The following is a 25,069-nucleotide window of genomic DNA, read 5'->3' as shown; positions in this document are numbered from 1 at the left end:
TCCTTTCTACCGGGCCCCCCGCCCCCTTCCCCCCCCCCCCCCGGCCCCTCTCCCCACCTCTTCACTGCCGGGAGGGCCGTGCTGAGCCCTTGTCATGCCTCGTTAGCTTTTTCTCACCTAGAGCTGCTGGCACGTGTTGTCAGAGTTTCCAGAGCCCGGGCACCCTCTTTCTGGATTTCTTAATGGCCTGCTCCTCAAAGGGGGCCTTAGTGGCCAGAAGGTCGTGCCCCGGAGGCTGGGTGGGGGGTCTGGGGCTGCCCGTGCAGAGAGGGCGAATCACCGTGCGCCGCCGGCTCTGATGGCCAGGAAGGCTCCTCTCTGGGCGCTTCCTGCGCCGGGGACACGGGCCTGACCCCTGCAAGGTTCACCACGTGGGAGCCTTGGCTCTTGGGAAGGTGGTTTGTGACGTTAGGTCCTTCTGACCCCTGCTCCCCTCGGCTGCTTCTGGCTGGGCCGGGGGCTTAGCCTGGCAGCCCAGCGGGTGGTTCGGGCAGGGGCCGGCCTCCCTCGCCTGTGCCGCGGCCTCCACAAGCCCGGGAGGGGCCCCGGCCTCCGCTCTGGTTTGCCCGGATCGCCCGAGTAGGAGCCAGGGGCCGCCAGACTCCCAGCCGGGCCTCACGTCGTGGCTTCCTTTCTCCAGGCAACTGGGAAGATCTAGTGAAGTTTTTACACATGGCCAGGAAAAAGGGCCGAGAGTCGTACGTGGAGACCGAGCTTATTTTCGCTTTGGCCAAAACCAACCGGCTCTCGGAGCTCGAGGAGTTTATCAACGGCCCCAACAACGCCCACATCCAGCAGGTAGGCCGGGAGCTGCCGGGGATGGGGAGGGGGGAAGAAGGGGACTGGGGGGGGGGGGACAAGGAGAACCCGCCCCCTTCAGAGTGACACTGGTAACTCCTCCTTCCTTGCTTCATTTGCCCTTCCCCAACATGGGGCCAGGGTTCATGGGGACTAGAGTGAGCTGCCCAGAGCAAGGGCCCGGACCCTTCCCCATAGGAATCCTGTGACCTCCAGCCACGCCCATGGCTGATAAATGGGCCCCGGCTGTCTGAGGGGTCCTCAAGGTCATCTGAGCCTTCGCCCTCTTCAGGAGGAAGGGAGGGGAAGTGACAGACAGGTGTCCTCGTCCCGCCCCAGCGCCTGAGCCGGGCTGTTAGCCTCTACGGGGGGACTCTGGGGCACCGAGCACGGCCTGCCCGGGCCCGGCCCCCACTGTTGTGATGCCGGAGAAACTGAGCAGGACAGAGGTTAGAGAGAGTGGGTCCACGTTGGGTCCCAGGGCTGGAGGAGAGCCAGCTTTTTTAGAGGAGTTAGAATAGTGACACAGTGGGGGGGGGGGGTACCTGGGGAGGGGACGACCTAATGGGCAGCGGCCCCTAGGATGGCACCATGGAGGGAGGTTACTGAGAGTCTAATGACATCCAGAATGGAAAAACCTCTGTCCTGTCAAACCTTAAGAGGAATGTCTGGAACCTAAAGATCTAAAACCTTTATCTCATCAGACATTGAGAGGGAAAGGTCATAACCTGAGGCAGAGCAACTAATAGGACAGTTAGGGAAACTAAGGCAGGACATCCAAAGGGCACTGAGGCACAGCACTGTGGGCACAGAGCGGCCCTGCCTGCGGCCTGGCCTCGGGACACGGCCCCACCAGCCTGGACTCCTGGCCAGGCCTTCGGCTGCCTCCTGCCTGACAGTGAATCATCTTCCCAGGCTTTTGTTTGGTTTTTTTTTTGGCACAAAATCCCTTTGTGGAAAGGGGTCCCTGCCCTCCTCCCGGCCTCCTCTTTGCGGAGCTCCCAGGTCAGAAACTCCTCGGCCCCTCTTCCCGCCTGAAAGGTGCTTCTCCAGGACTAGGGGCTCGGCCCGGCCCCGAAAGCTGTAACTGGGGGGCGGTGGGAGTGACCCCATGAGAACGAGCAGGACAGCAGTGGGGGGAGGGGGGGGAGGCAGTGGCCCTTACCCGGTGTCAAATCGGAGACTCTCGAGGTAAAAAGCAAAAAAAAAAGGAAGTATTCCGATCTCCCGAGAAAGGGCAACTCCCAGCAGGCCGGGCGGCAGGAGAGGAACAGAGTCAAACTGCAAAGAAGCCCTCGCCCCCTCATGACCTCTTCTCCCATTGTCTGGGCCAGTCCAGCCTTACACTCCACACACAGAAACCGATCCCAGAAACGAAAGAATAAATAACCAACTCCTAATTGAGATGTCCCCGCAGAGCTGCTGTGCAAGCAAATGTTCTCGGGTTCCCAAGCCATGGTCGCCTTTAAAAGAAGTCACTGCCTGGCGTGCGACCCTGAGCAAGTCACTTAACCCCATTGCCTCAGGGGGAAAAAGTCCTTAAATGTTCATTAAGAAGTCCCCTCTGCCGGGGAGCCCTCGGGTGCTCACATTGGTCATTGCCCTGACCTTTCTCCAAGGTTTTCTGGGCTGGCTTCTTGTTGGGGTTCAAAGGGGACCCCCAAAAGGTTGGGGTTCCAAACCAGTGTTTTCAGGCTCAGCCCCATCTCCCAAGTTTGCTGTAATTGCACCAATTTAACGAAGAGCCAGAAGCGAGAGGATAATTTGGTGGGAAAGAGAACCCAAGATGGGGTTTAAATCGGTGATGAGCTAATTTTCTGGCGGGAGTACAGTTGGGGAATTCTGTGGCTGCCTGACTGACAGTGTTCTGTGGCGGTTCTGTGGTTCGTGGTGCTCCCGAGGCCGGGAACCCAGGGGTGTCTCACATTCTCCCCAGGAGCCACCCCTCATCCCAGGGCCTGCTGCTCACGCAGCTCAGCAGCTGCTCTGGCCCTCGGGTCTGGGCCCAGCTTTTCAGGACTCTGACCTCAGCTTCCTCTTCTTTCATTATTTATTTATTTCTGGTTATACGTGTACTTAAAAAAAATGCATTTCCTTCTGATTCATTTGGGAAAAGAAAAATCAGAACAAAGAAAAACCGTGAGAGAAAGAAAAACAAGAAAAGGAAAAAAAAAGGGGGGAACACGGCCTGTGTGGGTTTGCATCCGTGTCTGGAGCTCTCTCTGGCCGTGGACGGCCATCTTGGGATGGCCTTGGATCACTGGGAAGGAGCGAGTCTGTCCTAGTATCAGCGCCCGTTCCGGCCGTTACCGTACACGGTGTATTCCTGGCTCTGCTCGTTTGGCTCGGCGCCAGTTCGTGTAAATCCTCCCAGGCCTTTCTATAATCATCCTGTTCATCGTTTCTCATGAATGAATATTCCATTACTGACCACCACTTATTCTGCCATTCCTCAGTCAATGGGCATCTGCCCATTTTCCGGTTCTTTGCCACCATAAAAAGAGTAGCTTCCTCTTCTGTAAAAGCGACACATCCCGGGGGGCTTGGAGACCCCTTCCAGCTAGGACCGGCAGCCCCCAACAGCGCCGGGGTGTCCCCCCCTCGGCTTCTCCCCAGGACGCTCCCTGCTTTGGGGGTTTGGCCACTGGGTAAAGAAGCGTTCCCTCTGCTTGTGAGAGAACGGGGCTGGGCCCCGGAGCCGCCTCCCTACGCTCCCCCCGATTCCCTGCCCTGTAGGAGAAGAACATCTGACTGAATGCAGAACGCACGTCTCTGTTCTGGGGCTTCTCTAAGCAGCAGCGCTGTGGCCGAGCCTTCCCCCTGCCCACCCCCAGCTCCCCGATCTAAGAGCTTTCTGTTGGACTTCAGAGGCTGGCTCGCTTCCCACGGCCAGAAGCAGGAAGGCCTTTGTGCCCGGGCTTCCTGGGGGCGTGGGGTGAGCTCCAGAGGGCAGCCGCCCGGGGCTGCTGGGTAATTCAGGCCGCAGGCCACGCAGGGATTTTCAGAACTAGTTGTGCCAAGTGCCAGAGAGAGTCCCCTTGGTGCCAGGCCGGGCACGGCTCCCGAGGCCCTCCCCGGGCCTCTTCCCCATCACTGCCCGTCCCTCTTGCGTGTCCGTGGGCCGGAGTCCCCAGGGAGGGCGGGCCCCCTCCTCCGGGCAGTTAAGTCACGTGTCTCTCCAGGTTGGCGACCGCTGCTACGAGGAGGCCATGTACGAAGCCGCCAAGCTGCTCTACAGCAACGTGTCCAACTTTGCCCGCTTGGCGTCCACCCTGGTGCACCTGGGCGAGTATCAGGCCGCCGTGGACAGCAGTCGCAAGGCCAACAGCACCAGGACCTGGAAGGAGGTAAAGCTCTGAGCCCCGGCTCCCCCGGCGGTGGAAGTGCTGGAAGTGAGGGTCCTCGCCCGCCCTAACCCCCTCCGCCACCAAAAACACAACACGGAGATCTTGAACCTCGGCGTCCACCACGGGGTGGGCCAGGCCGTTCTTCACAAGAGGTCAAGGGGCTGAGCCAGCCGGGCTGCCTCCCAGATGTCCAGGGGGCAGAAGCACCCAGTCCGCCCGGCTTCCTTAGTGAGGGCCTCGTCCCCCTGGGCCTCCTGTGGAGGATGGCACAAGAGCTGCTGCCTGCCCAGCCCCTTTCTGTGGGGATAGCAAACGTGCTGCCAGGCTCGTACTGCCCGGAGCCATTGGTGATATGCTTGTGGTCCAGCCTGGCTTGGGCTCACGCTCCCTAGAGGGGCCCAGCCCTCTGCCATCCTCCCCAAAGGGGGCCCAGCCCTCCGCCATCCTCCCTAGAGGGGCACAGCCCTCCGCCATCCTCTCCAAAGGGGGCCCAGCCCTCCACCATCCTTCTTAGAAGGGCACAGTCCTCCACCATCCTCCCCAGAGGGGCACAGGCCTCTGTCATCCTCCCTAGAGGGGCACAGCCCTCCACCATCCTCCCTAGATGAGTTACAGCCCCCTGCCATCCTCCCCAAAGGGGGCACAGCCCTTCACCATCCTTCTTAGAAGGGCACAGTCCTCTGCCATCCTCCCCAGAGGGGGTCCAGCCCTCCACCATCCTCCCCAAAGGGGGCACAGTCCTCCGCCATCCTCCCCAGAGGGGGCACAGCCCTCCACCATCCTCCCCAAAGGGGGCACAGCCCTCCGCCATCCTTCTTCTGCTTCATCCTCCAGGGCAGCTGGTACTCAGTAGGGCGCATCCCTAGAAGAAAGCTGGTGCCTGTGCCAGCCAGGCTGGGCGCTCTGCTTCCTCATTCTGCTTTGGCTCTCTGGGCCGTGACTTTGTCGGGGTCCCACTTTGGGAGCCGTTTGGAGGTGTGAGCCAAGTACCCCCGTTCTCCCCGGGGAGCGCACACGATAAGCCGGGGCTCCCGCCATTGTGCCGCGGCTGCGGGGAGACGCTCGGGAGCAGCCGCTGGCTTCCTCAGCCCGGCCACCTCTCTTGCAGGTGTGTTTTGCCTGTGTGGACGGTCAGGAGTTCCGCCTGGCCCAGCTTTGTGGCCTCCACATCGTCATCCACGCGGATGAGCTCGAGGAGCTGATCAGCTACTACCAGGTGAGCGCATCCCTGATGCTCCTCCCCGCGGGCCGTGCTCCCTGACTGGTTCCCACGTTGCTCTCGGGGCCCAGAGCGCGCCAGGGACCCGATGCTTTCTGGGCACCATCGAGGAGCAGTCGAGTCGTGTCCTCCGGACAAACGGCTTCATTTTGGGAGAAGAGCGTTAGGCTCGTCTTCGGCTTCCGCACCTTGTCTCCAGCCCCTCTGGGTAGGAGGGCAGGGCCGGGGGCAGCAGCGTCTAGGAGAAAGAAGGGGGGCAGGGGCCCTTCCCTGCTCTGGGGGCCACGTTTGTTGTCTCCTGATGGAGAAATTGAAATGGGGGCAGGGGAGAGAGCCAGCAAACGGGGACGTGCTGGGGAGGTAAAGGGAAGATCTGTGAAAACAAAAGGTCTCAATCTAAATTTAAAGTAATCACGGGACGGCCGTTAGCGGGTAAGATTGTGTGGTGCTGAGGGGGCCGGAGGGTGAAGAAAGGTCCCAGTGGATGCGTTAGGTGCGGGGGCGGGGAGACCAGCCCTGGTACCAGGCCCATCCCCGGGGCCCCGAGGATTATTGGCGCAGGGGCGGGTTTTTCCAGCAGGGGGTCCTAGAGGGGGCCGGGGCAGGCCTTCGGTCCTGGGGGGCCGGGCTGTCTCCGAGGCTTCTCCCAAAGGCACCGTTGCGTTTGAAGCAGCGTCAGCCGTGAAGTGACTTCTCCTTCTGGACCTCGGCCCCCGTCCGATGCGTGTCCTTGTTGTTCCGTCCCAGGATCGGGGCTATTTTGAAGAAGTGATCGCCCTGCTGGAGGCTGCTCTGGGCCTGGAGCGGGCCCACATGGGCATGTTCACCGAGCTGGCCATCCTGTACTCCAAGTTCAAGCCGCAGAAGATGCGGGAGCACCTGGACCTCTTCTGGTCCCGAGTCAATATTCCCAAGGTGAGGCTGCGCCCCGGGTGGGGGAGGGGGCACCGCTCCCCCTGGGCCGGCCTGGCCCGGGGCCTAACCCGAGCCTCCCCCGGCAGGTCCTGAGAGCCGCCGAGCAGGCCCATCTCTGGGCCGAGCTCGTGTTCCTCTACGACAAGTACGAGGAGTACGACAACGCCATCACCACCATGATGGCCCACCCCACCGAGGCCTGGAAAGAAGGGCAGTTCAAGGACATCATCACCAAGGTAAGGCGCGCCCATGCCCGCCAGCCGCTCCCCCGGGCTGCCCGCACACTGAGGCTGCAGGGGCGGCCCCGGGCCCGGCTCGAGAGGCGCCGCTTGGGGATCGGGGCTCTCCCTTCCACTCCTTTCGTTGCTTCTGCTTTATTCTGCGAGGCGAAGGAGAGCTGGGCAGCGGGGTGAGCCGAGAAGGCAGACGGGAATCAGGAGGCTTGTGCAGAGCCGGGAGCGGGGTGGGGGTCCGGGGGCCCTGCAGACAGTTCTTCCTGGTGAGGTCCTCAGCCCCTGGAAGAACCTGTCATTAACTGGCCCCCAGGGCTGGGCCCGCTGCCGGTTTGGGTTCAGCCCTTGAGCTACGGATGGTGTTTATGTTACAAACTTCACAAAACGGGCTGTGGTTTGTCTGCTCCTCCACCAAAAGAAACCACTTGACTGTTGAAACAGGCCTTTTGTGGTGCGTTGGTCGGGCCTCAGCCCTGGGCGTGGCCGTTCTCGCAGGACGCCCCCGCAGCTCTGACCGCAGCAGAGCCCCGGGGGACGTGGTCCCTCCCTGGATCGGGGCTGTTCCTCTGCCGGGCCCAGGGCAGCCTCCGGATCTTTGCTTTGCTGTAGCTTCTCTTCCCTCCAACTCCCTGAGCATCCAGATTCATGCTTACGCTGCCTCTTCTCTTATGTCCCCGGAACACTGATCCCGAACCCTTCTGTGAACTCTGATCCACCCTTAGCCCATCTTGTAGCCTGACAAGTCTCAGAACCTGGGGCCCCTGCACGTTGGATAACTTGCCTCTGTCTTGGACTGTATTATTTATTATTAGTTTTTTTTCCATTTTATTTTGAATTCCAAGTTTTCTCCCTCCCTTACCCCTTGAGAAGGCAAGAAGTACACGTCCATTACAAGCAGAAAGTTCTGTATAATGAACTTTCACGTCAGCCATATTCTGTCCCCTTTCCCCCAAAAAAGCAAGAAAAAGAGAGGAATTGGGTACACTTTAGTTCGCCCGCTGAGTCACTCTCTGTGGAGGGGCTAACATGCTGTCTGCAGCACGGGCAGTATCGCGTGGGCCCCGCCACAGGAGGCCCTCAGCCAGACCCTCCCCTTGGGTCACTGTCGCGCTTTCTACCAGATCCAGCCGAGCAAACCCACGGTGCCCCACGTCCTCCACGGAGCAGATACTGCAGCCGGCTCTAGAGAAATTGCTTCCTTTTGGCTCACTTGGCTATTTTAGGAGTTTATTGTGGGTTTTTTCCCAGCCTTCCTGTTTTCCACCTGTCTCTAGAAGTTAGAACTCTGTCCTCACTGGCTTGTGCGCCTAACCTGGCTGCGAGGAGGAGCTGGGCTCCTGCCCGAGTCCTGGTCCTGGATGGGGAGAGTTCCTGCCAGTTGGGCATCTTGCAGCTCGGCGAGCCCTGACGGCCGGCTTGTGCCCAGCCCCTGCCCCGAGACCTTTTCACAAACGTGACTCCCAGGCCCTTGTGGGAGGTCGAGGGGACGGCTCGGCCATCTCCGATCAAATGTCAGGAGAGCCATGAGAAGTCATTGTGACCTGCCCCGTCCATCCCAGAGCTGCACAGGGTGTCAGCAAGGAGCCCTGGACAGGAGGAAATGGGACCTGGCGTCAAAGTTGGCTCAGCAGCAGAAAACCAGGGACACCTCCTTGTGTGGCCGGAGCCTGGCCAGGGCAGAGCTGGGAAAGACCCGGAGTGTTAGCGGCAGGTCGCACGGGCATCTCTCCTCCGGGGGCACCCAGGGACTCGGGGGTCCTGAGAGGCGGGCCAGGGCATCTGACAAGGACCAGGGAGAGGAGGGACAAAGATGTGATAATAGAGTATTTATTAAGCATTGACTGGGTGCCCACGGTCTGGGGAACATCAGGGAGCCGGTTGTGTGGCAACTCAGCTCCCAAGACTTCCATCCAAAGAGGATCTGGAAAAGCGGGGCAGGGAGGAAGGCCTCTCCTGCCCCTGCTGGGGCCTGGTCTGGGCAAGATAAGCCTGAGCTGATGTGCGAGAGCCTGGGCGGTGCTAGCAGTGGGCACCACAAGATAGAACGCTTCCAAAGGCGAGAGAGAGACGTGGCTTCCAACTCGGAATAGTGAGCAGTGTTCCCGCCGTACTGACACGCTTCCGAGGGAGCTCTGAGGGATCCTGTCCCCAGAGGGTGGGGAGCTGGCCCAGTTTTCAAGTTCCAAAAGGGAAGATGAATAGAGAGCCCAAGTATGGAAGAGCAGCCCACGCTGATGCCCCCACTGTGTGCCAGGCAGTGCCCGTGAGGAGCACCAGTCTTCCAGGGGGGATGACGTGCGAGCCTCAGTGTCCAGAGGAGCTCCGATGGAGGGCACCACGCCACGGGGCCATGGGCGCTTCTTGCAGAAGAAAGGGCTTTAACGAAGACTTGAAAGAGACGGAGACAGGAAACGGCCGGGGCCCGTGCTTGGAGGTGGAGGGCCTGGTTCGTGCAGCCGCCGGGAGGCCCCAGAACAAAGAGGACCCGATGGGCTGGAAAGGGAGGAGGCGCCGGGCGATGGCGAAAGGGAGTTTATTGAGAAGTGGCAGAACTTAGCAGTAATGGAGACACGAGCTGTGGGGCCTGTACCGGGAGGCTGGGAATGTCACAGGAGAGGAAGGGGGTACAAGCCTGGGGGACTGCACAGAAAAGAGGGAGGGGGCACAAATGGCTTCAATAATAGGACGCGTGCCAAAGGGAAGGAGAAAAGCTCACAGACACAGAATACCAAGCTCTCCTTAAGGAAACTTATGCTCTAATGGAGGTAGACCGTCCACACAGGGGAAGTCGAGGCATAGAGTACCCTACCTGATGCTGGGGCTTGGTTCATGAAGGCTTTTGGACCCCTCCTTAAAAAGAAAGCCCAGAAGGAACTTGCCAGTGGGAGAAGGAGACGGGCCTCGTGGCAGGGATTCTGCTTGTGGTTGAATGCCACAGGAAGTTCCAGGATGAGTTGTTTGTTTGTTTATTTATTTATTCTTTAATAATATTTCAACATTCACCTTTGCAAAACCTTGTATTCGGAATTTTTCTCTCTTCCCCAAGACAGCGAGCAGTCTGACAGCTTAAACATGCAGTTCTTCTATACGTATTTCCCCATTTATCACGGCACACGAGAAAAATCAGATCAAAAGGGGAAAAAACACAAGCAAACAACCCACAGCAAACGAGGAGAAAATACTCTGATCCACATTCAGTCCCATAGTCCTCTCTCTGCATGCAGATGGCGCTCTCCATCACAAGCCTGTTGGAATTGCCTTCAATCTCCTCATTGTTGAGAAGAATCCCATCTGTCAGAATTGATCATCATATAATCTTCTTGTTGTCGTGTACAATGTTCTCTTGGTTCCACTCACTCAGAACTAGCTCATCTCAGTCTTTCCAGCTTTTATCATTTCCAGGACACTCATGTACCGTAACTTATTCAGCCATTCCCCAATTGATGGGCATCCATTCGATTTCCAGTTTCTGGCCACTACAAAAAGAGCTGCCACAGACATTTTTGCCCACGTGGGTCCCTTTTTCTCCTTTAAGATCTCTTGGGATGTAAGTCCAGCAGTATCTGGGTCAAAGGGGATGCACAGTTTAATAGCTCTTTGGGCCTAGTTCTAAATTACTCTCCAGAATGGTTGGATCCATTCACAACTCCACCAACAATGTATCGGTGTCCCAGTTTTCCCGCATCCCCTCCAACATTTATCATTATCTTTTCCCATCATCTTCTCCAGTCTGAGAGGTGTGAAGTGCTTCCTCAGAATTGTCTTAATTTGCATTTCTCTGATCAGTGATTTAGAGCATTTTTTCATGACTAGAAATGGCTTTAATTTCATCATTTGAAAAGTGTCTGTTAGTATTGTTACGTTTTCAACGGAGCGGTGATGGGAGAAAGAATCCACAATTCCTAGGTTGTTCTAGACCAATGCATACGTAAGAGAAGCCTGGACTAATCCTGGAGGAATTGTTGAGGGGGGAAAAATGAGGCCAGGGAAAAGAGGAAAAGAGACAGGTTTTCTGAGAGCAGATGAGAGAGAATGGTTCACTTAATGAGATCTGAGCTGCCCCTGGATCTGCTCTCCTAGTCCTCAAAACCGCGCTAACCGTTACTCTGCCTCGCTGACTCGCCCAGGTGGCCAATGTGGAACTGTACTACAAAGCCCTCCGCTTTTACCTGGATTACAAGCCCCTCCTGATCAATGACCTCCTGCTGGTTCTCTCTCCCCGGCTGGATCACACTCGCACCGTCAGGTTTTTTTCTAAGGTGAGTTTGCCAAAAATGGGGGGGGGGGGGAGGAGAATTACCTGAGCAACAGCAGGAAAGGGGGAGTTCAGTCCAAGTGGGCTGCAAAGTAGAAAAGGAGTTCCACTTGTGAAAAGCCTGTCTCTTTTCACTGGATTTGTTTTCTTCCCCTCCTGTACCCCCAGCCCGCCTTGGCTCTTTACTCTGGGTGGGGGGACCGGCTTGTACCAAAAGGTCCTTTGCCAACATTTCATCGATCCTATACTTTCCCCTTCAAACTCGGGCTGCCCCATATCAAGACCGAGATGTTATTTAAGTATCTGACATTAATTATAAAAACAATATTTGTGACAGTTCCACCTGTGTAGGACGCCTTATCTGAGATTCCTGTTGGGGTACACGAACCACTTCCCACCGATGGAAGGCTCTTAGTCTTGTCGTTATATCAGCTGTAATGGGGGAGGGAGGAAAGCTCGAGGACTGGCTTTTCCAGCCTTTTTTCCTTTTTCCCTAACTTGGCAGGTGAATCAGCTTCCTCTGGTGAAACCTTACCTGCGTTCGGTCCAGAACCACAATAATAAGGGAGTAAATGAGGCTCTTAATAACCTGCTGACTGAGGAAGAGGATTACCAGGTCAGTTTCTCATCCTGCCTGATTCATGGCCCTTTCCTTTCTCCAACCTGGGCTGATTTCCCAGCTGACGGGGAGCGCCGTGCATGCTGGGGGCTTGGTCTGCAGCTGCAGGAGGGGCTCCTGTTACTGTGAGGCAAACCTGGCTTTGGGCCGGCATTAAATTACATAGGCCGGGAACATACACCAGAGCCCTGCAACCTGGAGGGTGCAGACACAGTACTGAGCATGCTTCCCTCAGAGTCGGGGGGCTTTCTCCAGCATGCCTCCCATCCAAAGCAGAAGTGGGTGCTCTGTGGTGGTCCCTCCCTGGATTTCAGGCTGCTGCTGGTCAGCACCTGCTCCTTCCTCCCTGCCCACCCCCCACCCCCGGGGGGGGGGGGGCTAGCACCTGGCAGCCCGCGGGTCTCTCACTGAGCTCCCCAGGCCCCCAGGAGGCTGTTCTAACCCGAGCCTGCCTTCCGCAGGGCTTGAGAGCATCTATTGATGCTTACGATAACTTTGACAACATCAGTCTGGCTCAGCGGCTGGAGAAGCACCAACTGATGGAGTTCAGGCGCATCGCGGCCTATTTGTACAAAGGCAATAACCGGTGGAGACAGAGCGTGGAGCTCTGCAAGAAAGACCGTCTCTATAAGGTCAGTGCCTCGCACTCTGAGGTCCCTGGGGGACGGGGCCCTGCCTGCGTCAGCCATCGAGGAGCCGTCCTTCTGCTTAGGACCAGACCTGAGTGGGGCCACAGGCAGTTTGGAGATGCTGGAGGCAGTTCTTCCCAGCGGCGCCGAAGGCCTTCCTACCTCCCCGCTTCTAGGGCTACCTCCTGGCCCCTCTCTCCTTTTTGCTACTAGACAGCTGGTGGCTCACTGGATAGTTAAGGCCTGAGTTCAAATCCAGCCTTACCCTTCCTATCTGTGGGACCTCGAGCAAGTCACTTCACCTGTTTGCCTCAGTTTCCTCAACTGTAGAAAGTGGATAATAACACTTACCTCCCACAAAGGCCAAAGGAGATCACAATTGTGAATGTGTTTAGTACAGTGCCCAACACATCAGAGTCTCAGTGGCTGCTTATTCCCTCCCTTTTGTGTCGCCTCACTCAGTAATCTCACCAGCTTCAGGTGTCCAAATGACACTCAGCTTTGCTTGCCCAGCCCCGAGCTTTCCTGATGTTCGGCTGCCCCCTTGAGCATCCCAGAAGGCTTGTCCCGTTCCGCGCAGCCAAACAAACTCACCACCTTTCCTCCACAGGCCTCCCCACTTCGGGGATGGAGCCCACCTCCTCCCAGTCACCCCTCACATCCAGGCTGTCAGCAAAGCCAGTAGGTCCCACCTCTAAGCTCTCCAATACACCCCTTCTCTCTGACTCTGCCCCCCACCCTGGTGCAGACCCTCATCACCTCACACCTGGACTGTTGCAATGGCTTCTGGGAGGTCTTCCCGCTCCACCTCATCCTTCAGTCCACCACCAAAAGGATTTCCTAAAGCATGGCTCTGACCGCATGATAGCATTTACAGAGTGGTACAGAGCACAGTTCATCTCATTTGATCCTCAATAGAAAATAGTGAGGTAGGTGCTCCCCCCCATTTTATAGATGAAAAAACTGAGTTTGAAAAGGTCATACAGTGCCAGAGACAATATTTGAGCTCATCTGCCCTGACTTTTAAGTCCAGAGCTTGTCTGCTGTACCAGCTGGCTGCTTCCAGGATCAAATAACATGCTCAGCTGGGCACTGGAAGCCCTTCATCCCCTGGCTCCCTCCTTCCTTTCCAGGCTTCTCATCCCTTCCAGCCCAACACGTACTCTTCAGCTCATTGACACCGACCTCTTGGCTGTTTTGTGAAAAAGACTCCATCCCTCAGCTCTGGGCATTCTCTCTGGACGTTCCTCCTACCTAGAACCTCTCCCCCTCCCCCCCCAACTACTTTTAAAGTCCAATTAAAGACCCACCATATACAGGAAGCCTTTTAAAGTTCCCCTTAATGTTAGGAACTTCCTTAGAGATGACCCTTTCACACCATCTCTATCTTGTTCATAGAATTGTTTTCGTATTGTCTCTTCCGTTAGCGTGAGCTTCTTGAGAGCAGGGAGTTTGGGTGTGTACGTTTTCCTTTTTTCTATCCCTGACCAGTTCCCACCACGTAGCCGGGAGGTCTTACAGTTGTTCTCCTCACGTTAAATTCTGAGGAAGCTGAAGCTCGGAGCAGCAAGCTGATTGCCTATAGCAGAAGTTTCTAGCCTTTGGTCCCTGAGCTTATTAATATTTTACTGTATTTCCAAATTTCAAATTTTTTTTAACATTCTTTTTAAATTTTGTGTTCCCAGTTCTCTCCCTCCCATTGAGAAGGCAAGTGAGATGATATGCATTTATACCTGTGCAATCACTCTTCCGTAGTCTATTTTTCTTCTAACTGCTGTCTCCCTTTTATTATCCCCCTCCCTCCTTCTCTTTTCCTTTGTTTCTCCTATTTTCCTTTTGGGCAGATTACATTCTATACATGGTTAAGTGTGTGTATTCTTCCTTCTTTGAACTAATTTTGATGAAGTTCAAGCAAAGCTCTTAGTGATATAACCCAAAAAAGTGAGAAATTCCACTTCAAAAAATGCTTTCAGTTTTCATCGTGAGTCCTTTGGGATCGTCTCGGATCATTGTCTTGGTCGGAGTAGCTGAATTTTCCAGAATTGCCCATTGCTAATTACTGTGCACAACGATTCCCCCCAATCATTCTTCTCACTTCATTTTGCCTCAGTTCACAGAGATCGAGCCATGTTTTTGTTTTCTGAAATTACCCTGTCCATTGCTTATAGCACAATAGTATTCCATCACAATCATATGCCATATTTTGTTCAGATATTCCTCAAATGATGGGCATCCCCGCAATTTCCAAGTCTTTGCCACCACAAAAAGAACTCTGTGGTATGTTTTGTCCATATCGGTCCTTTCCCTTTGTTCTCTTTGGGATACAGACCTAGCAGTGGTAACTGCTGGGTCAAAGAGTATGCAGAGTATTATAACCCTTTGGACATAGTTTGAGATTGTTCTCCATAACAGCCGGACTGTTCCTTCAGCAGTGTAGCCATTTTACCACATCCCCCTTTAGTATTTGTCATTTCTGATAGATGTGAGGTGGTTTTAATTTGCCTTTCTGTCATCACTAGCAACTTAGATTTTTTCATGTTTATGACTAGCATGCATTTCTTCTTCTGAAAATGTCCCGTCCCTGTCCTTTGAATATTTATCAATCGGAGGACGATTTATACATTTGACTTAATTCCCTACATACTTGAGAATTTGCTATAAAATTTTTTGATACCGCTTCGTTGTCTGTAGTAACTTAAAGCAAAATGGAACTTCTCTGATTATCTTTTAATTAGATTTCTTTTTTCCTTTTGCTTTGTCTGAGATCATGATCGCCACTCCTAGTCTCTTAACCTCAGCTGCAGCCCCCTTTATTTTATTTGTTTTTCTGTTTCAAGTGTGTCTCTTATAAACAACATATTGTTGGATTCTAGTTTCTAATCCGTTCTTCTGTCTGTTTCCATTTTATGGGTGAGTTCATCCCATTCACATTCACAGTAATGATTACTAATTTTGTATTACATTGCACCCTACTTATTCTTTCCCTCTTCCGTAGTCTATTTTTCTTCTAACTGCTGTCTCCCTTTTATTATCCCCCTCCCTCCTTCTCTTTTCCTTTGTTTCTCCTATTTTCCTTTTGGGCAGATTACATTCTATACATGGTTAAGTGTGTGTATTCTTCCTTCTTTGAACTAATTTTGATGAAGTTCAAGCATTGTCCCCCTCCCAATTCCCTTAAGTATAAAAGGTCTTCATTGCAAGCCTCTTTTATGAGAAAAATTTCCCCATTCTCCCTTTCCCTTTCCTCTTCTCCCCTTTTCTCACCCCTCGGTTTTTTAATCATTCCAACACAATCGGCTCATATCCATGCCTTCTGTCCACATAAATTCCTCTTAATTGCCGTAAGTATGATAAAAATTTGGAGTTACGTGTATCATCTTCTTATGTAGAACCTCATTGAGAACCTTGTCATTTCTTTCATGTTTATCTTTTTACGCTTCTCTTAAGTCTTGTGGTTGAAAGATTTTCTGGTCAGCTTTGATCAGGATTGCTTGAAAGTTTTCTGTTCCATTTTCTGCCCATTTTTTCTCCTGAAAGATTATGCTCAGTTTTGCTAGATAGGTTATTCTTGAGGCTAATCCGAACCCCTTTGCCTTCTGGGAGATCGTATTCCAAGCCTTCTGTTCCTTCCGTGTAGTGGCTGCTGAATCTTCTGGCTGTGGCTCCACGATATTTGAAGGGTTTCTTTCTGCTTGTTGGCGGTGTTTTCTCCTTGTCCTGGGAACTTGGCCATAATATTCCTGGGAGTTTTCCTTTGGGGATCTGTCTCAGGAGGTGATTGGTGGATTCTTTCTGTTTCTATTTGACTCTCTGGGACTTAGCTACCAAGGCAGATGTCCTTGATAGTTTCTGGAGAGACGAGGTCCCGGTTGCTCTCCTTGGCTGTGCGCGCTGTCGGGGTGGCCCGTGGCGAGCTCCCCCCTCACCAGCTGCCTTTTCGCAGGACGCCATGCAGTACGCGGCCGAGTCCCGGGACGCCGAGCTGGCCGAGGGCCTGCTGCAGTGGTTCCTGGAGGAGGGGAAGCGGGAGTGCTTCGCTGCTTCTCTCTTCACCTGCTATGATCTCCTGCACCCTGATGTTGTCCTCGAGCTCTCCTGGAGGCACAGCATCATGGACTTTGCCATGCCCTACTTTATCCAGGTGATGAGGGAATATCTTACCAAAGTAAGTATATTACGCACCTCGCTCTGATCTCCGGGGGGTTCCGTGGGCAGGTCTTAATTCCCCGAACCTCGCAGGGAAGGGTTGGACCCACTCTTGAGGCCCTGGTTCTTCCCTGGTTAGCAGGGGTGAGGGTGGAGCGGAGGATTTTTGGTTCACGTCATGTGCGGTAGCCTCGAGGCCTTCTCAGAGCACCAGCACGCACCGGTACGTGCAACCTGGGCTGCCCCCCGGAGTCGGCTTCTCTCGAATCCCCCTCCCACTCTTGTTCTTAATCTTATGAGCAAAGTGTGGTTCCTCCGACTCCCAGGTGTTGGAGCCGGCTGTCCTTGAACCAGCTTGTGCTCCTGAGGGCCCAGAAGACAAGGAATGAGCCTGTTGGGGAGAGGGAGGTGGTTTGGGGTCCCTGGGGGACATTGAAAAGACAGAGTTGGGTCTCAGGGCTTCCTCCCGCTCAGCCCAGAGGAGCTCCTCCCCCCAGTATCAAATGGGGGTCCTCCCCGAAGCTTCCTGGCACCCGAGCAGTGCTCCTCCCTCGTGTTTTTCCTCGTCCGCTGAGACTTCAGATACTATACTCTTAACTTTTCTTGCAGGTGGATGGGCTGTTTAATAAGGTGACAGTCTCCACTTTCCCCTTCCCTCATTGGTCTGTTCCGTCCTCACAGACGTGCCTAGAAATGTTTCAGGGCCTAGTTGTAGTTGCTGCGGAACGAGCTCTATAACGTAGCGGCTTTCGTCGTGTCTAATGCTCTGGAAAGGTCACCCCATGGCAGGGATCGCTTGGGAATGCAATCGGGCCCTCGGGGGTCACACCTAGGAAGGAAAAGGGGCTCTGGGCTGTCGGGGGAGGGTGGGAGTCAGAGGGCGTTTCCTGAGCCGGAAAGAAGCAGAAGGAGCCATTGAGGCAGGCGGAGATCACAGCCCATAGAGAAGGAGCCCTTGGGACCCAGCGGGGTCATTCACTCCGCGCCCTCGAGGGAGGCACTCGGGATGGCCACTCGTGCTGTCGGCCTCATGCAGCCTTCCCACGCTGGGAGGAGCTCGAGGGTCTGGGGGGCTGGGAACGGGGCCCAGCAGCCGCCCGCCTTGGCCCCGGTGTCCCCATGAACTGCCTTAGAGGCTGGCGGGTGGGCCCAGAAGGGACCCCGGGGTCCTCCAGCTCTGCTTCCTCGTTAGCACGAGGGGGAGGCCCGCTCGGTCACAGAACCCCTGGGAGGCCTGCAGACGTTGTTCCTCACAACAGCCTTGCTCAGAGGCAGCTGGGGTCTGCACCGGATTTCGAACCCGGGCCTGCTAAGCCCAGGGCCACGGCGTGGAGCCAGGGGCTGCCGGCTCCCAGTCCTTTGTCCCACCTCCGAGCCTTCCCACCGTCCGTGTGCTCTGTGCTTCGTGGGCTGCCCGGGAGTGCACTTGACCCCCGGGATTGGTTGGATTTGCAAGCGCCTGCCGTGGAGTGACCTTTGGTGGCTGATGGGCGGAGGCCGCCCCTGCTTGGGCCACACTAACTGTGTGTGCATGGATTAACCGGGGCTTACGGAGGGGAAGTGTCCGTGTCCTAAGTGTCCGTGACATGGAAACAATCTGTGCTCGTGGTGCCCCGAGGGGGGCGGGGGCGGCTTCAGGAGCCTCAGCTGCAGACCTGGAAGCGGGCTCTCGGCGGGCAGAGGCTCCCGGCCCTTCTGCTCCTCTGGCGGCTGCTTCCCAGGCCGGTGCTGGGCCAGAGGCCCTGGACCCTGAACTCCGTGCCGCGGAGCTGCCACCTGTGGGGGCCCTGCCACCCTGGGCCTGCCCGGGCTCCTAAGTGGCCGTCGGGGCCACGTGAGTTTGTAAAATGGGACCGTCTCTCAGCAGCATGACTGCAGGGCGGCCCCTGTGTTAGCGCTGCCATCGTCTTGGGTAAGCGCCTTGGCGGGCAGCGATGCCCCCTAGCGGGTTTGGGGGCGGAGCTGGAGGCGTGAGGCTTCCTGGGAGAACACGCCCCCAGGGGTGCTCCCGCTCGGGGTCTGCTCCTTAGAACAGCGGCTTCCCCGCAGAAAGCGCAGATTGCTCCTCTGGCCGTCGTCCCTCACCTTGTGACAGAAGCCTGCCCTGGTCAGTCATGGCACCTGTGGGGGGAGGGAGACAGACACAGAGGCGGCAGCAGGTACCAGGCAGGCACCGCCCCGTGATGGGCCATGGGCTCCCTCCGTCCCTGGCACGGGGCAGTGGGGAGCAGTCTGCACCTCCTGTCCTTGGAGAGACGGGCCGGAACGGCCAGGGATTCTTCCTGGTTCTGGAGCGCACGGCAGTCCATGTCCCTGTTCCAAAGCTCAAGGCCAAAATGGGAGCCTCATGCCCATCACTTGTTAGCCGGACGGCCTTGTGCGGTCGGGCCGCCCGGGCTGTGGCAGGTTCTCTAACTCAGTTTCCCTGTTTGTCATTCACTCCCCTTGAGCCACAGAGAGGGTTCCACTGGCCAGCCAGGCCCAGTCCTTGAGAGGGCGCTGGTGCCCCCAGCCCATTCTCTTTCCTTGTTCATGTGACCACGCCAGCTCGTGCCCCCTGCCCCCGCAGTGACCCTTTGTGAAGCTCCATTCGAGACCGAGGAGCCAGCTTGTGCTCAGACAGCTGTAAATGCCCCCCCAGGTGGAGCGTTCTCTCCCCCGGGGGGTATCGGGGCTGCCCTGGACGAGGGGTCTGGGGTCTCCGAGCCGCCGGCGGGTGGGGGGCAGGAATCTGGGACGGCAGCGCTGAGGGGAGCTAAGGTGTTAGACACGCCCAGAAGTCGGGGCTGGGGGAGACCGTGGCCTTCCTCTGCCTCCTGAGAGCTCAGAGATGCCTTTTCTGCCTTTGGGGACTGGGCCTGGCCCGAACGTGCCGGGGTCCTCGCCGGACCCTTGCTTACGAGGGGAAGGAAGGCGTTTGGAGCAGATTCTGGCTCTCTGGTGGAAGTCCTTGGTTAGGGGCCTGGCGCTTCCCTGAGCCGATGCCCAGAGGTGCATTCTGGGAATTTTTGTGAGCGTCCCCATGCCTGCTGGGGGTGCTCATGGTCCGGGGTGAGCATCTGCCTCTGGGACATTCTTAGCTTTCCTGGCTTCTTGGGGCTGCGGGACCCGGCACACACTGGCAAGCAGAGCTGTGGGGGGAGCGGGGGGAATGGGGGGAGTGGAGGGCGCTGCCCCAAGCTGAGCTCACGGCCTGGCACTGAAAACCCCGAGTCTCTCAGCCCCGGGGGATTGCCTGTTGACCGTGTCCTGGTGTGCATCTGTGCCCACTCGTTTGGGTGGTTGGGGGGGCTCAGGCGGGGTTCCTGCGGGGGGCTCCTGGTGGGAGAGGGGGCGGCAGCTCCCTCACCTTCGGCCCCGCCTCTCCCCCCAGGTAGACAAACTGGACGCTTCCGAGAGCCTGAGGAAAGACGAGGAGCAGGGCGCCGAGCCCACCCCTATTGTTTTCGGTACGTGAGGGGGGGTGGCGGGGGGGGCGCCCCGAGGCTTCCCTAGCGCACAGGCTCCCCTCGTTGTAGAAAGCGGTTTGAGCGCTCGCTTCGTGCAGCCGTCCCGGACGAGGACGAGGGATGGTGGTGGTGGTCGGGGCCTGACGGCGCACGGAGGCCGAAGCCAGGGAGCTTTGCCAGGGCGCGAGCGGTCCCGGTGCCGGCTCCGTCCTCGTGACTAACGCTTCCCGGAGACCGCCGCCGTCTCCCCCGCCGTCCCGGGGCCTCTGACGCTTGCTGCCGCCGAGCGGGGGCAGCCGGACCCTCGGGCTCTGCCCGGGACACGCTAACCACGCCCTAGCGGGCCGGTGTGTGCACGGAGCTTGCGACCGGGGGCCCGCCGTCGCGCTGGGGACGCAAGTGTCTACGACTGTCGTTTAAATGTGACATCTGATTTTTTTAGATTTTGATGGGCATGAATGATACACAGTTGATTCGGCTAAGTAAGTGCCACATTCCCAGCGCCAGCTCTGATTGCAAGAAGGCAGCTCTCGCCCCGGACAGCTGGGCCTTGGCAGGCGTCCCCTCCGGCCCTCGCTTCCAAGCACCGGCTTTCACAGTGGCTTAGCGGGTCCGCCGAGACCGCGGCCGCACGGCGGGGGGGCTTCTCCAGAGCCCTCGCCCCCCCGCCCGTGCTCCGACCTGACATCTCAGGCTAGCTAGAGACCCCTCCCCCAGGTTTGCCAGAGCCACCACTGAGAGACACTCCCATGCCCTGGCCAGACCCAGCAGCCTCTGCTTCAGCGGCTCCCCCCGATGCCAGGGAGCCCCTCTCACCCCCCGCCTTCTCCCTCTCTTGCAGGCCAGCAGCTGATGCTGACGGCAGGCCCCACTTCTGGACCTTCCCAAACCAACTTTTCCTACGGATACACGGCTCCAGGATTCACCCAGGCACCCGTTTACAGCTTCAACATGTAAAAGGCGCTCCTGGGGGCTCCTCTGCGGCACGGTCGGCGACCCCAGAGGCGGCCTCCGGCCTCCTGACCCAAAGGACCCTGGTGCTTATTTATTTTTGCTAACGTCCCCAAGGCGTCAGACCGTCTCACTGCCCGTCCCCGACTCGCGGGGACCTCGCCAACACAGCCATAGCGGGAGAACCAGCGGCCCCTTCCCCCCTCCCGGCCCGGGCCCAGGGCCCCCGAGAGCCAGGGGAGTCCGGGCAGGGACCCCCGCGGACGGACGGGCTCAGGAGTCATCTCTGGCGTGTTCCCCGGGGACTGGGAGAGCGAATTGCCTTATCTGCCTTCATTCCTTGTCAGCGTGGCTGGGGGGCGGGGGGGCTGGAGGAGGGCCTGGAGGGAGCCCCTGGGGGCCTCTGAGCGAGCTCCCGGGAGCGGGTCTGGAAAGCGGGAGAGCAAAGTCATCTCTGGACGGCTGCTTGGGCAGGTGTGTCAACAGGGACGAGCACGTTGTTTCTGGAGGGGACGGTCGAGAGGAGCCCGGCTGCTGGGGGGGCCGGAGCGCGGGCCTCGGGGGCTCCGGCACCCCGGTGCCCACAGGCCGCCTCCGCCCGGGGTCACCGCGACAGTCAAGTGCCAAGCGGGTTGTAGCGGGTGCCCTTGTCCAACACACACATAGACCGTTAACATTGGATGTCCTGGAAATAGAGAAGTGTATAATTTATGGTTATGAATCTTGTGCTAATCATGAGTATTAAAGCCCATTATAACTAAGCCGGCCCCTGTGGCATCCGTGCGGACAGGCCGGCGCCCCCTCCCTCCCACCGCCCCCGTCCTCCCTCGGGGAGGCTGCAGGCTGGGTCTGCCCGCCGCCCGCCGCCCACTGAGCCCAGGCAGGGACTGACACCCGTCCTCCCACCAGAGGCCATCACAAGGGCCCGTCTGTTGTCCGAGCAGCCGCAGGGCGACTTCAGGCCGCAGGGGAAGCAGCCGCTCCCCATCTTCTCATCCCCCTTCCCCCGTCCTGAGAAGACTGAGGGGAGCCTTTGTCCCCCAGGGAGAAAACGCCGTTTGTCCCGGTGCCAGTCCCAGTAACTCGGGGTGTCCTGGAGGCCCCATCGCTCCAATCCTCTGCATGGGCTAACGGAGTCGGGGCGTCCTTGCGGGACCCTGTGGTCCAGGAGAGCTGCCCTGTGGGACCCGGGACTGCCACTCTCCTCGAGGCCCCGGAGCGAGCCACAAAGAGCCCGGGATGGATGGGGGCCCCTCCAGCGCGCCTTCCCTCAGAGTTGGGATGGGACCCCTGCCAGGCCACAGGACTGGGAGCCCGGGCACCGGGTCTGGAGGATCAGACGTCCTCACGTCCCTGCTCGGGGCCTGGGGCTCTGCCTCCTGTGGTCTTCAGGGCATGCAAGAAGAGATCCCAAAGGGTCTTAGGGAGAAATCCAGGAGGGCTTCCGGGGAGGGGCTGACCAAGGTCAGTGGAAAGTTCCTGGAGAAAGGCATTATGGGGCTGTGAGGGAGACAGGCCGGTCCCCCGGGTTCCCTAGGGCGAGAGCCCGCCCCCCGGAGACAGCGGCATTTCATGCTGGACCTGCTATCCAAAGGTGCCCGGCCTGGCCGGCCCTGGGATGGGCAACAAGGTGGGGGGGCCGGGACGGCGGGCTCTCCGAGCTGGGCTCCCCCACGGCCAGGCTGTCTGCCTTCCCTCCCCCCTCCCCCCCCAGTCCTCTGCTCCGTCTCCGTCTGGACTGGTGACTTTGTAATTCCCTTAATGCTCCTTTTGGTGCCAGAAAATGACTCTCTTTAATCAGTTTCCATGGCATTGCAGGGGTTTTGCATTTAAAAGCTCTTTTGGCCAAGATTGGGGGGGGGGGGATCAGCGCTTTCTTGTCCCCGCCTGATCTCACACCCAGGGAGGGAGCAGGGCTCGGATTGTTCTCCGGTGTTCTAGAAGGGCAGACTGGCTTAGGGCCGGAGCTGGTCCCGGGGAGCTCCCATGGGGGGAGGGGGCCAGAGCTGGACTCTGGACTCCTCCCGGCGTGTCCCCGTGGCAGAGACGCCCAGGCTGCCCGCCGGGCACGGGAGCTCGGCCCGCGAAGCCGCCAGTGAGCCGAGGGACCAGAGGGAGCAGCTGCAGCCCGGGAGTGGCCCCGAGCACACACAGGCTCGGGCTTTCAGAAGGACCTTAGGCCTCTCAGACATCCTCCGGCCTCTCAGACATCCTCCGGCCTCCCTGCCTCCCTCAGTCACAACGAGTGAGAAGGGGGAGAAAGTTCTGCAGGAGCCGAGCACCCGACTGGGCAGGCTCCCCTTGCTGGAAGGGCCGCGGCTTGGGGGACATGGGGGCGGCCCCAGGGATAAGTCTCTTGGGCGTTGCCAGGGCCAGAGAGACTGAGCTAGCCCACGCTCCCGGTCTCCCCGGGGGCTGCGGTGTCCTAATAGCCAGGCACTCCAAGCGGGCCTGGGGAGACAAAGGCCCAGCGCCCTCCGGCCTACTTCCCGGGTGGGGAGGGCTGGTGCAGGGCCTGCTGGGAGTCCGCCCCCAGAGCCCGAGGGGGAGGCCCCATGTGCAAATCCTGCCCGGGCTCCCTCCAAGCCCGGGGCCTCCGGAAACAGAACATCCAGTTCCTCGGGAGCTGCCCCGGCCACAAGCCAAGTTGGGGCCCCACGCGCCCTTAGGAAAAGATTGTTCCAGGACTTGCAGAAGAGGAAGGGACCGCCTTCTGAACTTTGTCTGGGAGACAAACCAGGAAGTCTCTGCCTTGGCGGGGAGGGGTAGCCACCAACCTGGGGGGGTGGGCCTGGGCCGCCCCTCACCCCATTCCAAAGGAAGAGCTTGGACCGAGGGTTCCCTGGCCCTCGAGGCCTGCTCCGGCTGGCACGGGGCTCAAAGGATTCCTTCCTGCCTCAGACCCATGAGGGGGGGAAAGGGGCTTCCCATGGCCCAGGACTCCTTTTAGAGAATAGCTCCAGAGAAGGCATTTTTCCCCCCAGGTCACACAGCTTTTCTGGCCGGCAGCCCCACCGGGGCCCAGACTTTTCAGCCCCTCCCAGTCACCAGATTCCGGTCTGGGCTCCCTACCAGCTTTTGGATAGCAATACCCCTGGGACACTCGGACCCCAGATTGGGGGACCCTGAAGGGCGGGTGGAATTGAGCACACTGGGAGGAGCGGCCTGTGTGTTGGGGTGACAAAGGGCCGAGCCCCTGGGCGCCCGTTCCAGGCGGGCCTTAGGGAGGGCAGTTCTGGTGAAGTTCCCAGGGCCCCCTGGGATTCCCAGGCCATTCCCGAGGGAGCAGGGAGCAGCTTTGGCCGGATTGCCTCGGGATCCCAGGTCAGATGCCGGGCTTTGACAAAGTTCTCTCCACCCCTTGCTATTTCCCATCAGGCCGATCTGTCACCCGCCATTTCCCCGTTTTCTCCACCTACTGTACCCCAGTCCCCCTCCCTTAGGGTCGGCTCCGCTCCCTGAGCGTCACCGCGGTGGGCTCGTTAGAAACCGCCCACCCTATGGGAACACCCCAGCGAGTTCTTTAGGAACTTTGGCCCTCTTATGGCGTCTGCCTGTGGATGCAGTAACTCCTCCTGGGGTCAGCCTGGCAGGCGATGGCCGGCCCTCCCTTAACTCACTTAGGCTGCCTTGTGGTTGGCCGCCCTGTTAGTTGTGAATTCCCAAGGGAACTGACCACCCCAGTCCCTCCCCTTGCTAATTAGCATAATTAGCCCATTGCCAGCAGCATGATGACATCTTTGCCTCCATTTGGCAATGGCCTCCTTGTGACAAGGGCCTGAAACACTAATATATTTGGGGGTTCGTCCCCTCCTCCCAACATTGGGTGGACGGTCAATGAGGAGTGTCCGGGACCCCGATATATTTGGGGGTTCAGCATTTCTGCGTCTCTGTGCCTCGTCTGGGTGATCCCTGAGGACACACACACATAGCAGAGCCGGAGAGAAGAGTTAAGACTAGATAGAAGGGAGGTTGGACATCACACAACTGAGGTAAAGGAAGGTCCGGGGCCTGGCCCGTGAGGAAAATCTCCTCCTTGGGTGTGACGAATTCCAAGACTTTACCAAACCCTGCATATTCTCATTTGATCCTCACAACCTTGGGAAGTAGGTGCTATTGTTACTCCCATTTTACAGATAGAGAAACTGAGAGGTCACAGACATTCAAGTGTCTGGGGCACAATTCAAGCTCCTTTTCCCTGACTCCAAGTTCTGTGTACTTTCCCCCATTCATCCCCATTGGTGCCTCCGCGCCTGGGCTGAGGAGTCACATGGTCAGGAGAAAGAAAAAAGGGGGACTTTGACTGTGAACCCAACACATTGCTCTCTGCAGGGGACAGAAAATAGTCCCATTCCCCAATTTACATTATCTTGGAGGGAAAGTTACCCAGAAGTGAAAGTAGGATTGTACATCCTGGGGAGATACAACTGGTTTTTATCCTGGATGGATACAATGTAACCATTCTCTCCCCACATACCTATGTAGATACAATGTAACTTTCCCCATGC

General features: G+C 57.7%; 1 protein-coding gene across 4 annotated transcripts in view; it reads left to right on the top strand.

Annotated features, from left to right (window-relative positions):
- The window catches only part of CLTCL1 (clathrin heavy chain like 1), a 62,594-nt gene extending 41,272 nt beyond the window's left edge, over nt 1-21,322 (top strand). Inside the window, exons 22-34 of one of the 4 annotated variants that reach the window (XM_051973187.1) lie at nt 641-798; nt 3,981-4,145; nt 5,254-5,361; nt 6,112-6,279; nt 6,366-6,515; nt 10,640-10,771; nt 11,273-11,383; nt 11,848-12,018; nt 15,959-16,180; nt 16,771-16,791; nt 19,535-19,610; nt 20,053-20,092; nt 20,452-20,550. In XM_051973187.1, coding sequence (XP_051829147.1) covers nt 641-798; nt 3,981-4,145; nt 5,254-5,361; nt 6,112-6,279; nt 6,366-6,515; nt 10,640-10,771; nt 11,273-11,383; nt 11,848-12,018; nt 15,959-16,180; nt 16,771-16,791; nt 19,535-19,610; nt 20,053-20,072 — 1,502 coding nt within the window. In that variant the 3' untranslated portion in view covers nt 20,073-20,092; nt 20,452-20,550. Of the gene's footprint in view, nt 1-640; nt 799-3,980; nt 4,146-5,253; nt 5,362-6,111; nt 6,280-6,365; nt 6,516-10,639; nt 10,772-11,272; nt 11,384-11,847; nt 12,019-15,958; nt 16,181-16,770; nt 16,792-19,534; nt 19,611-20,052; nt 20,093-20,451 lie in introns of all 4 variants that reach the window. The other 3 variants (XM_051973185.1, XM_051973188.1, XM_051973186.1) reach the window with 3 other exon arrangements.
- The last annotated feature ends 3,747 nt before the right edge of the window (nt 21,323-25,069 follow it).

This window comes from Antechinus flavipes, chromosome 1, assembly GCF_016432865.1.
Source record: "Antechinus flavipes isolate AdamAnt ecotype Samford, QLD, Australia chromosome 1, AdamAnt_v2, whole genome shotgun sequence".
NCBI lineage: Eukaryota > Metazoa > Chordata > Mammalia > Dasyuromorphia > Dasyuridae > Antechinus > Antechinus flavipes.
This window is presented reverse-complemented; position numbering and strand designations above follow the sequence as displayed.